General features: G+C 58.8%; 3 protein-coding genes across 8 annotated transcripts in view; 1 reads left to right on the top strand and 2 right to left on the bottom strand.

Moving 5' to 3' along the window:
- Positions 1 to 1398: 1398 nt before the first annotated feature.
- On the top strand, positions 1399 to 4281 carry SPSB2 (splA/ryanodine receptor domain and SOCS box containing 2). 4 transcript variants are annotated; one of them, XM_028483680.2, is made up of 3 exons: positions 1832 to 1954; positions 2214 to 2967; positions 3909 to 4281. In XM_028483680.2, exons 1-3 carry the CDS (start codon positions 1847 to 1849, stop codon positions 4034 to 4036), a joined length of 990 nt encoding a protein of 329 aa, XP_028339481.1. In that variant the 5' UTR covers positions 1832 to 1846; the 3' UTR covers positions 4037 to 4281. The 4 variants fall into 4 exon arrangements, with proteins under 4 accessions (XP_028339482.1, XP_028339481.1, XP_028339480.1 ...); XM_028483681.2 differs by lacking the exon at positions 1832 to 1954 and adding an exon at positions 1399 to 1574 and having other exon boundaries at positions 2214 to 4044; XM_028483679.2 differs by having other exon boundaries at positions 2214 to 4044.
- A 115-nt stretch (positions 4282 to 4396) lies between these two features.
- TPI1 (triosephosphate isomerase 1) lies at positions 4397 to 8061 on the bottom strand. Its single transcript, XM_007108296.2, has 7 exons — positions 7821 to 8061; positions 6560 to 6683; positions 6372 to 6456; positions 6165 to 6297; positions 5787 to 5872; positions 5133 to 5220; positions 4397 to 5002 (listed from the first exon to the last, which is right to left on the bottom strand). The coding sequence occupies exons 1-7, from the start codon at positions 8044 to 8046 to the stop codon at positions 4884 to 4886; spliced, it is 861 nt and encodes a 286-aa protein (XP_007108358.1). The 5' UTR covers positions 8047 to 8061; the 3' UTR covers positions 4397 to 4883.
- Positions 8062 to 9495: 1434 nt separating this feature from the next.
- Positions 9496 to 11403, bottom strand: part of USP5 (ubiquitin specific peptidase 5) — a 13537-nt gene continuing 11629 nt past the window's right edge. For 2 of the 3 annotated variants that reach the window (XM_007108293.4, XM_007108294.4), the window contains exons 18-20: positions 11070 to 11223; positions 10741 to 10825; positions 9496 to 10109 (exon numbers count right to left, since the gene is read on the bottom strand). In XM_007108293.4, the coding sequence (XP_007108355.1) occupies positions 10016 to 10109; positions 10741 to 10825; positions 11070 to 11223 (333 nt within the window). In that variant the 3' untranslated portion in view covers positions 9496 to 10015. The remainder of the gene's footprint in view (positions 10110 to 10740; positions 10826 to 11069; positions 11224 to 11403) is intronic. The other variant, XM_055082262.1, reaches the window with a different exon arrangement.

Here is an 11403-nt window from a genome sequence, read left to right as displayed (position 1 = left end):
CCTGTCTCCTACGTGGCTCCCCCATTACCCATCTGTCCTACAGGGTAACATTTGCATTCTTAACTTGGCCTGCAAGCCCTCCTGATCTCACACCGACTTCCCTAGGCTTGCGTCTCATGCTGCAGCAACCCTGAAATCTTCCAAGTTCCCCAAACCCAGGTACCACTTCTGTTTTATTTTCATGTTGACCTCTCAGTCTGAATGTCTTATTCATGCAGCAACTCTAATCCAACCTCCAGTCCTGCAGAGCCACCTCTCAGGCAAATTCCTTGTCATTCTTAAAGATTCAGCCCAGGGACTTTCCTGGTGGTCCAGTGGGTAAGACTTCGCGCTCCTAATACAGGGGGCCTAGGTTCGATCCCTGGTGGGGGAACTAGATCCCGCATGCATGCCGCAACTAAGAAGTCCACATGCCGCAACTAAGATCTGGTGTGCCACAACTAAGATCCCAGGCAGCCTAAATAAATAAAAAATAAATAAATACTAAAGAAAAAAATAAAGATTCAGCCCAGTGTCATCTCCTCCAGGACACTTTCCTTTCTGAACTGCTTGATCTCTGGTTAGGAGTCCCATCCTTTTTACTCCTATAGTACTTTCTGGATATCCAGAATTTTATCTACTGCACGATAAACTGTTTCATAAATGTCCTTGTAACTTCCTTGAAGATTCCCTGCTTAATCCTCAGTGCTCAGCACAAATGATTAAATTTGAACCAGAAACTAAGTGCTTTACGTGTATATAGCCTCACTGAATCCTCACTAGAGCCTATGCAGTAGATACCAATAGTATCTCCATTTTACAGAGGGAGAAGCAGGCATGAGGAGGTTAATAACTTTGCCCAAGGTGCCCCACATACGGGCCTTCAGGTGTTCACACCCAGTCAGCCTGGCTCCACAGCTGGCATCCTTTAACACTAATATTATATTGCCTCTCTATAAAGTGGGCACTTAGTAAATGTTAAGGAAACAGGAATAGCTATGCTTAGTGAGTACAAACTATCTAGCCGACTCTGTGCTAAGTGCTTCACCTGGATTATCTCAACTCCATAACAGCCCTGTGAGGTAAGTACCATCATTATTCCCATTTTGCGTAAGAGAAAACAGGTTTAGAGAAGTCTGGCAACTTCTCCAAGGTCAGAGAACTAATTAGTGGTATAGCTTCACTCACAACCAAGGTCTTATCCACACACTCTACCAGGTGAGGCTGACAGCTCAGGAATGGATTGACGGGTAGGACGAAGGCTAGAACAGCACGCAGACCCATGACGCCTACCGTTCAGAGCCAGAAACTCAAGAGTTCAGAAGCTCAGGAACAGAGCAGGCTGACTCACAACCCGGTCCAGAAAAAGATCAGCCCAGTGACAGTGACCCAGAATCACCAGGACTCGGAAATAGATGTCACCACAATGGAGGCCCTTCCTTGACCTCCTGTCCCATATCCCTAGGGGCTCAGGAGCTGCTGGCCCAGGAAGCTCAAAAGTTCTTGACGGTGGAGAACAGACCTCCAAAGCGATGATACCATGAAAGGGTTAACTCCGAGCTTGGGCGGCCAGGGGCGGACTCCAGAGAAGCCGGGTAAGATTTAAGCGCCCGGCCCGCCTCCGGGGCGGGGCCTCGGGGCGAGGAGCGGCCTGGGACCTTGACCAAGAGGTTTACCGCCTGGGAATGGGCTCTACGCGCTTCGTGCCCCCCAGCGGCCCAGGCCGGAGCCGAGTGTTAACCGCCCCGCGAGGGGCCCCGCGGGGGCGCGGTCTCGGGGCGGGGCGCGACCTGAGACGTCGACAAGAGTTAACCGCCCGGAGGGGTCATGGGGGCGGGGCCTCGGGGCGGGGCGAGGCCTGGGGGAGATGCTGGCGGCGGAAGAGGCCGGCGGTCTGCGCCCGGCGCGCTTCGGTGGCGTTAGGCTGGGCTGCTCCGGAGTGCCGGCGACCTCGCGGCACGGGAAGCCGAGCGAGGTTCGAGGGCGGTGACAGGGGTGCGGGGCGCGCGAGGGGGAAGGTCCCTCGACAGGCCGAAAGGCGGCGAACTCGCGAGTCTCGAGAGACCGGGACAGGTGGGTGAGGGCAAGGTAGTGACGGGCCTGGGAGCTTTGGGGGAGCAAAGAGGGAGGAGCGGGGCGGTGAGCAAACCTGGGGAAAGGATGGGGCGCCTGGGTGAGGAGTCCCCTCCAGGATACCTCGCTTCACACACTCTTCTCTCCCAACTCCTCTCTAGGTCGATCCCGACCGGGAGCTCGACTTTCAGAAGAGAGACGCCCCAGCAAGCCTCTTTAGGGGAGTTCTCCAGCTCTTCACCTCCATGGGCCAGACAGCCTCGGTAGGGGGCGGCGGCGGCAGCAGCACCCACACCCCGCAGGCCCTGTACCCTGACCTGTCTTGTCCCGAGGGCTTGGAGGAGCTGCTCTCGGCTCCCCCTCCTGACCTGGGGGCCCAACGGCGCCACGGCTGGAACCCCAAGGACTGCTCAGAGAACATCGAGGTCAAGGAAGGGGGGTTGTGCTTTGAACGGCGGCCCGTGGCCCAGAGCACTGATGGGGCCCGGGGTAAGAGGGGCTACTCGAGGGGCTTGCACGCCTGGGAGATCAGCTGGCCCCGGGAGCAGAGAGGCACCCACGCTGTGGTGGGCGTGGCCACGGCCCTCGCGCCGCTGCAGGCTGACCACTATGCGGCGCTGCTGGGCAGCAACAGCGAGTCGTGGGGCTGGGACCTTGGGCGCGGGAAGCTGTACCATCAGAGCAAGGGGCCCGAGGCCGCCCGGTATCCAGCCGGACCTCAGGGTGAGCACCTGGAGGTGCCGGAGAGGCTGCTGGTGGTTCTGGATATGGAGGAGGGAACTCTGGGCTACGCTATTGGGGGCACCTACTTGGGGCCGGCCTTCCGCGGACTGAAGGGCAGGACCCTCTATCCAGCAGTAAGTGCTGTCTGGGGCCAGTGCCAGGTCCGCATCAGCTACCTGGGCGAAAGGAAAGGTGAGGCCTGGGGCAGGTGTGGGGAGAGTAAGTTCTGTCACTGGGGTCTGTGGTTTGGGGATGGAAGCTCAACGCCTTACAAGAGCAGAGGGAGCTGGCCTTCATCTGACCTGCCTCCTACCCCTATTCAGTGCGGGGAATGGCTGAGAGTCTTCACAGCTGTTACCTAACTCAATCTTCCCAACAGCCATAGAGGTAAAAGTAAGGCTTGGGAAAGCAACTTGCTAGTGAGAGGTGAACCCTCAGAATGGAGTGAAGCACTGTGGGGGTTAGGGCTTCACAGGAGAGATCAGCCCCTGGAGCAAGAGGTGCAAAGGGTTAGATTTGTCCTGGGCTAGGTGTACAAGTCCCAGAGGAAGAGGACTGGCGGTGCCAGGCGCCCAGGGTGTGTACCCGGCTCACTGGGCTCTGACTCTGACACATACCTACTTCCTTCCTCAGTCGAACCCCAGGAAGGAGCCATTGAGGTCCAGGCACCTGGAAGAGCAGTGAAGGAGGCAGGGCCTTGGGGCTGAGCGGACGTAACTGTTCTGCAGTTGCCGAGTCTGCAGCAGAGGGTGGCTGCCTCTCCCCCGTAGCCCATGGGAGCTATTGTAGAGTGGAGGAGGGCCACCCTTCCTTTCTCCTCCTCAGCCCCAGCTCTGGGGCCTCTCTGGATTCAAAGCCTGGGCCAGCTCCACGGTCACAGCCGCCTCGGCCTGTTGCTTAGAGGGCCTTACTTAGAGCTTCACCCCAAGTCCGACCCGGGACGTGTGAGATCCATGATGCGTCCGCCACAATAGCAGATGCAGAACTTCAGGGCACCTTAGACCTCCCCTGAACCGAGGTGGGAGCAGACTTGCAGCAGGAAAACGGAAGGGACTCTGGGCAGGACCCCGTGGTTTGAGGATGTCTGGCTGGTGGCCGCGCCCGTACTTACCTTCCCTCATTCTCTCTCCCAGCCGAGCCACACTCCCTTCTGCACCTGAGCCGCCTGTGTGTGCGCCACGCCCTGGGGGATACGCGGTTAGGCCACGTTTCTGCTCTGCCCTTGCCCCCCGCCATGAAGCGCTACCTGCTCTACCGGTGACCCCTGTGATACCACACATTGCGCTGGGGCCTTGACCCACCCCTCGGGGGGAGGCAGCACTGCTGGCCTAGACCAGCTGCCTGAAGCCCGGGAGGCTGGGTCCCACCCCACCCCAGGCTCTGGGGAGCACCACAGCCCCAGGGCCACCCAGAGGGTGGAAGGGAGGGAGCTGTTACTCAAGGCTGCGGCAGCCTGGTACACAAGACATTTCTGCAAGTAAAAGTTGGAAGAGATGTGCTGCTGTAGAAACCTGTTTGTGGTTTTGTTTTGTTTTTTTTTGCACAAGGGTCCCGTGGCTGCCTCAAAAGGGAAAACCATGATCTGGACAAGTTCAGTGAAGAAGGACACACCCCAAGGCTTAGTGCCAGGTGTTTATTTCCCGCACACGCGGGACTGCTCACAGACACAACACACACAGGCATCGGCACCGTGGGAGGGAGCAGCACCCCGGCCTCAGCAGAGGACAGGGCTTTCTCTCAGCCCCTGACCTCACGGCGTGAGATGATGGGACAGGACGGGTTCTTTCTCCTCCTGCCTTCACTGGGGACGGAGGGGGCCCATAAGCAAACACCCCTCCCACCTCTTGGCCAAGGAAAAGCCACCTTGGTGACAGGCTGATTTCCAACTGATACAGTAAGTGGAAGCGGGATTGGCCTGGTCCCAACCATTACAGGGTAGGGTGTAAATGGTAAAGGAAGAGGTACACTTTGGATTAGGCCACAAGAGGCAGCAGGTGACACCATCAGAAGCACGTGTGAAGGCCGGGGCGGGGGTGCAGTACAGTTACTGGGCTTCTGGGCTACCTAGTCCCTGTCTCAGCAGGAAGGGTAGCAGAGACGGGCAGGGCTTATTGTTTGGCATTGATGATGTCCACGAATTCAGGCTTGAGGGAAGCGCCCCCCACAAGGAAGCCATCCACGTCAGGCTGGCTGGCCAGCTCCTTGCACGTTGCCCCAGTCACAGAACCTGGGAAGGGAGAAGAGAGGGGGCGAGGTCAGGGATGGGAGGGGGTACTCCAGCCCTACCTCCATGTCGAAGGAGGACTCAATGGGGGTCTCGGCCCACTCCACCTCCGGCTGGAACCAAACTCACTCACCCCCATAAATGATGCGGGTGCTCTGAGCCACTGCATCAGAGATGTTGGACTTCAGCCATCCCCGGAGCTTCTCGTGTACTTCCTGGGCCTAGAACAAGAAGCTAGACTAAGACTTTCACTCAAAGGGGCAAAAACCCTGCGCACCAGTGGAGACGGGCAGTGTGGTTTTGGGACAAGAACCCTGGGATCTGAGATGGAACACCAGGGCTTCGATCCCACCCAGGTCCTGGAATGGATGTCCTTTGGCATGTCACTCTCTTTTCTCCTGTCTTTTTAATTTTTATTTATTTTTATTGACACCTTTATTGGAGTATAATTGCTTTACAATGGTGTGTCGGTTTCTGCTTTACAACAAAGTGAATCAGCTACACATATACATATGTCCCCATATCTCCTCCCTCTTGCGTCTCCCTCCCTGTCCCACCCCTCTAGGTGGTCACAAAGCACCGAGCTGATCTCCCTGTGCTATGCGGCTGCTTCCCACTAGCTATCGATTTTACATTTGGTAGTGCATATATAAGTCCATGCCACTCTCTCATTTCGTCCCACCCCTCTCCTGTCTTTTAAATGAGGGGTTGGCCCAGGTGGTCTGTGTGACTGTCCAGTTCTACCAAGGCAGGGGAGATGAGGGTTAGGGCTCCTGGGCTTGGTTACCTGTTGGGGTGTCGCAGTCTTGCCAGTACCAATGGCCCACACAGGCTCATAGGCCAGGACAACCTTGCCCCAGTCCTTCACATTATCTGTGGGACAGAGATCACAGGTGGAAGCGTGAACAGGAAGGAGAGAGAGCCAGCTGTTTCCCCAGGGAATCAGTGACGGCGGCCTACTGCCCCCTGGCGGCCGTTAAAGGAACTCCAAGTGGCATCTGTACCATCATCGGGGCAGGAGCAGAAGTGATAAGGATACAAGGGTTCTCACCCTCCCCTTTCCTGCATCAGCGTGGGGATCAAGTCAGGCTGCAGGGCATCTGACCCCACCCTCTGTGCCTCCGTAGCCCTGGCTAGGCTCAAAGGTCCCTTTCTCCAGAGATACCTGCGATGACCTTGGTTTGCTCGAAAACGACCTTCTCAGTGATGCCAGCTTCCCTCTCATCTAGCTTCTCCCCAATGCAGGCGATTACTCCAAGTCCCTCTGCCAGGGCGTGAGCCACCTTCTGCCCAATCAGCTGTTGAGGAACAGACTTGGTGAGACACCTGTCTTGGGATAAGCCATCTCTTATCTCCTCTCCTGGTTACTAACCTCATCTGACTCCCCAAAGACGTGCCTTCTCTCCGAGTGCCCCAGGACCACCCACGTGGCTCCACAGTCCTTGATCATGCCAGGGCTAAAGGAAGAGAACAAGCCACGGTTCAGCAGGGAGCCCACCCTGTCGCTTTCCCCTTCATGAGAATAATGAGGGCTGCATCCACCACCCACCCACATGTCACCTGATCTCCCCCGTAAAGGCCCCGTTAGCGACTTTGTAGCAGTTCTGCGCAGCCACTGCGATCTTGGGATCTAGCTTCTGCCGGGCGAAGTCAATGTAGACGGTGGGGGGTGCGCAAACCACCTCTGAGGATGAGACGGTGACAGAGGGGATGAGGTCACAGGAAGCCTTCATTCCCCAGACCCCATCCAGTGCTCGGGAGCCCCCTAGCCTTCACCACTTTCTTCGTTCTGCTTTTGCCCTTTTTCACACCAGCACGATCATCTCTGTCCACTCTGCAGCTCAGGCTGGGCCTGGACCCAACTCTCTGAGCCTTCCGGGTACCCCTGAGAGGCCATGGCCCTTGCCCTGCCCTCTGCTCTTTTAACAGCTGTGGCTCCGATTTCCCCAGGCTATTCTGGGCCTGGGCACCTCCTAGACTCAGCATTCTCTGGGGGCCGACCCCGCCTTCCTTCTAAAATAGCCCACCCCCACCTTCGGAACCGGGCCAGGCAAGGGTTTTTAGCAAAAGCAGAGGGGGCCAACTCCTGGGGTTTGTACTGGCGTCTTTGGGGGTAATAAACCAGAAGGGGATGCCTCGTGATCAGACCCGGGGTTCTGTGCACTTAGGTGCGTGGGAGGGGAAGGGCTGAGGACTGCACTCTGCCGTGGGTGGCAGCGAGTCGACTGGCTCATAGAGGCCTTGCGCTTTCCCGTTTCCAGGCTGGAGAAAGCGGTAGGATCGCTCTTCACTCCCAAATGGCTCAGCCCCTTCCGCGGAAGGCAGGAGTCATGCAGGCCGCCGAGGGGAAAGGGTCAGAGCGGTAGCTCAAGAGGCCAAAGCCACTCGGCCGCCCAGGCAAGGCGCGGGGAGGAGTCTCGGGCTACGTGCGGCGGCGCACGAAGCCCGCGCCTAGGGGGCAGCTTAAGCCCGAACTCAGCCTCCTCCCACACACACCGGGCTGCCGCCGGCCTCTCCCGATCGCCCGCAGGGGCTGGGCTCCGCTTCCACCCCCGGCTCTCGGCGGGTGCAGCCCCCGTCCGCGTCCCGGGGCAACCATCCTCCCAACGACCCACAGCCGGAGGGCACCGTGAGATGCGACCCCGCCTTCCCGCGTCGACACACCCCGGGTCCTGTGGCCGCGGGGCCAAGGCCCGGACCCCGACAGCCCTGGTCCCCCAGCCGTGCACGCAGGGCCACGCGGACACCGGCTAAGAAGAGCTCGGGAGAGGGCGCCGCCACGCCGGCCCTCCCACCCCGGCCCTCCCTGGCCAAGGCTCACCGGTGTCGGCCGGCACCTTGGCCGCGTTCAGAGTGTTGATGAGCTCCCCCAGATTGTTCTTCCGCCCGTTCATCTTCCAGTTCCCCCCCACGAAGAACTTCCTGGAGGGCGCCATTGCGCTAAATCCGACACACTGAAGGTCAGGAAAGGCGCGCAGCCGCTGCCACTGGCCGCTTATATAGAGCACGGAGAGGCAGAACTCCGCCCCCACCGCGTCCTCTGCCATGGCTGGCCCGGCCCGAGGAAGTCCCGCCTCCGGCCCCGCCCGCCGCCCGCGGAGGCCCTGCCCCCGGCCCCGCCCGCCGCCCGCGTTGCGAGGTTCTGACGTTATCACCATTCTTGTAGCAACGTTCCAGGGCCGTGTGGGGCTCACAGTCGCTTCAGCCGCAATTGCCAGACTTTGGGGAGAAGGCGAGAACTGGGCGCCTGACAGGCACTCAGGGGAGCCCCCGCTTCACGGCTGGAGCCCCCCAGAGGGCCAGAGAAATCCCGAGGGGGGCGCTGGCTGCAGGCCCGGCCACTCCACTCCCAGGCTTGGCCTGAGCCCTGAGGGGCATCTCTCCCAACTCTGGGCAAAGGAACCCCTTCCCACATCGGAGCGGCCACATCCCTGACTGCTGAGCAGGCACCTTTGACCTACCAGGGCGAGCCCAGCCCAACAGAAACTGGGCAGGTAACAGGGTTCACAGGCGGAGGGACGGCCCACGTTGGGTGGAGACGGTGCAGCTAAGAAAGAGGCAGTTCAGAAGTCTGCCCTGACCCCAGAAGTACCCCACTTTTAAAAAAACTTTTATTTTATTATTTATTTATTTATGGCTGCGTTGGGTCTTCGTTGCTGCGCGTGGGCTTTCTCTAGCTGCGATGAGCAAGGGCTACTCTTCGTTGCGGAGCACGGGGTTCAGTAGTTGTGGCTCGCGGGCTCTAGAGCGCAGGCTCAGTAGTAGCTGTGGCACACGGGCTTGGTTGCTTCGCGGCATGTGGGATCTTCCCGGACCAGGGCTCGAACCCGTGTTCCCTGCATTGGCAGGCGGATTCTTTTTTTTTTTTTTTTTTTTTTTTTTTTTGCGGTATGCGGGGCCTCTCACTGCTGTGGCCTCTCCCGTTGCGGAGCACAGGCTCCGGACGCGCAGGCTCAGCGGCCACGACTCACGGGCCCGTACGCTCTGCGGCATGTGGGATCTTCCCGGACCGGGGCACGAACCCGTGTCCCCTGCATCGGCAGGCGGACTCTCAACCACTGCGCCACCAGGGAAGTCCATGGAGTACCCCACTTTTTACTCCAGCGGGCCAAGGCCTGACAAGGGACTGTAGGGCCTGGGGCCTAGGGCTCCCTAGTCACTGGGGACATTTGGGAGGTACCCATTTGGGCCCCCTCTCCTTGTGAAGGCTGGAAGGAAGGACTCTTCACCCCATCCGTGCTCTGTGTCACCCCACTCCACTTTTCTTCATCTGACAGCCCGCACCCCTCAGCTTTCCTCTACTCCCCCAGTGCTCACCTCACTCAGCCCCCAGTCTCCCAAGAGCGCTAGAACGGTGAAAAGCACAGAACTGCCTCCGAGGGGGCACGAGGGTCAAAGGGCTGGGGCCGGGCGTTTTCAGAAACTGGCCCTCCTGCTAACCCCAGGGGGTTAACAGTCTCCCCCAAGTTATCAAACAGGACACGATTGAGCCACTGTACTTTTATTCACATCCTGTATTTTGGCATTTTCCAGAGAAGGACGGGAGAGACAGGGTGGGGAAAAGACTGAGGCAGGAGGGTGGGGGGGGGGTCCCCATTTCCCTTACGTCCCTCCTTGCCCGACCACACGGGGAGCAAACACAAAGTGGGGAGGGCAGGCACAGAAGCCCCCTCCTGTGGAAGAGGCTGCACAAAGCTACACCCACACCACACACACAAACAAGCCCGCTCCACGCCAGGCCGGCAGGATCACAGAGAAGCAGAGCACTACGGGGTCAAGGGCAGGAAAGCAACAGTCTCCTCACAGACAGGCAGCCGGCCCCTCCTGTCCCCTTCCTGCTCTGTCCCCAGAGTCTCCCGAGCGCCCCCCGCTTTGCTTGGCCATTCTCCCATGGCCACTAGCTTCTTCCCTGCTGCTGGGCACGAAAAGAAAAAGGGTACAGAGCAGGGGGGCGCCCATCCCTCATGCTGGGTGGTCTGTCCCCCGCCCTCAGTGGTAAGGGCTCGGGGCAGGCTCTTAGCTGGCCACTCTCTGGTAGAAGTAGATGTAGCCCAGGTCCTTGGGCGGCTTCTCAGAGGCACACACTTTCTGGTCATTGTAGATCACCCATCTGGGGAAGGGGGTGGGGGAAGAGGATGAACAACCCGGGCATTCTCAACTCAGTCTCTCTGACGTGGCCCCTGGAGTTGACCCTGGTGACTCTGGGGCAAAGGCTCCCAACATTCTCTGCCTGGGTCCCCAAACCTACAGTCCAGCTGCCTGCCACCTGTCTCAAGGGAACATCCTAATCTCACAGGGTCATTCCTACTCTGCTCGGTGTCTTCAGACCCCGTGGCATCTTTACAGCCACCTGCACCCATTCCTTTTCGGTAGGGATCAACCAGCTTTGTCTGTCAAGGGCCAGACAGGAAATGTTTCAGGTTTTGCAGGCCATCCGGTCTGACACAACTACTCAGCCTGCCTGTTGCAGCGTGAAAAGAGCCACAGGCGATACATAAACAAGTAAGTGTGGCCGTGCTCGTAAAAACTTTATTTATAAAAGCAAGTGGCGGGATTCAGCCCTTGGGCCCTAGTTCGCCCATCTCTGCCGTCAGGCTTTCTGTCAATTTCTGGTGAATTTGCGCCACCACCAGGCAATGCTTTACTCTCCCTCACAAATATTCTAGGACTTCCAGGATGCCCCTCCCCATCCCCAGAAACACTGCCCCATTCGAAAGGCACGTGCGTGCCTGTCCCCTCACCTGCCTTCCTTCTTGACGTGGCAGACGTAGTGACCACACATGGTTGAGGTGCCCATGTGACTAATGAAGGCGAAGAGCTGATACTCTAGGGAGGGAGGGGGAGGGGAGGAGACAGTGAGGGCGGATGCATGCAGCAGCTCACACCCAGGACGGGGTTTCAGGGAGTGTGGATCAGCCCCCGAGGATCCCACCTTCAGGAGTCACGTCAGTGGAAGGAAGCTTCTGACCCCTGTGCCCCGCCCGAGGAAGCAGAGCTGCCTTGGGATGAGGACCTGGAAGCCGACTGGCTAGATTCTACCAGGCCCGTCCTGTTTCCCCGGGACACTCACTTCCAGGGCCGTCCCGGACTTTAGGTCCCACCGGTATGGACTCGGAGATGGAGTCGGCAGCCGAGCGGCCCTCGGAGATGTCCATGGCAGCTTCCGCGTCCAGGTCGTCTATGTGACTGAAGATCCAGTCCACAGCCCGTTCTAAACTATTATTCTGGGAGAGGAGCGAAGCATTACTTTTTATTTCTTAGCAAAGTCAGGGTCAAGAAAGCCCCCATGGGCTTCCCTGGTGGCGCAGTGGTTGCGCGTCCGCCTGCCGATGCAGGGGAACCGGGTTCGCGTCCCGGTCCGGGAGGACCCCACGTGCCGCGGAGCGGCTGGGCCCGTAAGCCAT

This window comes from Physeter macrocephalus, unplaced genomic scaffold (assembly GCF_002837175.3).
Source record: "Physeter macrocephalus isolate SW-GA unplaced genomic scaffold, ASM283717v5 random_55, whole genome shotgun sequence".
Lineage (NCBI taxonomy): Eukaryota > Metazoa > Chordata > Mammalia > Artiodactyla > Physeteridae > Physeter > Physeter macrocephalus.
The sequence above is the reverse complement of the archived record's forward strand: the minus strand, read 5'-3'. Positions and strand labels throughout refer to the sequence as shown.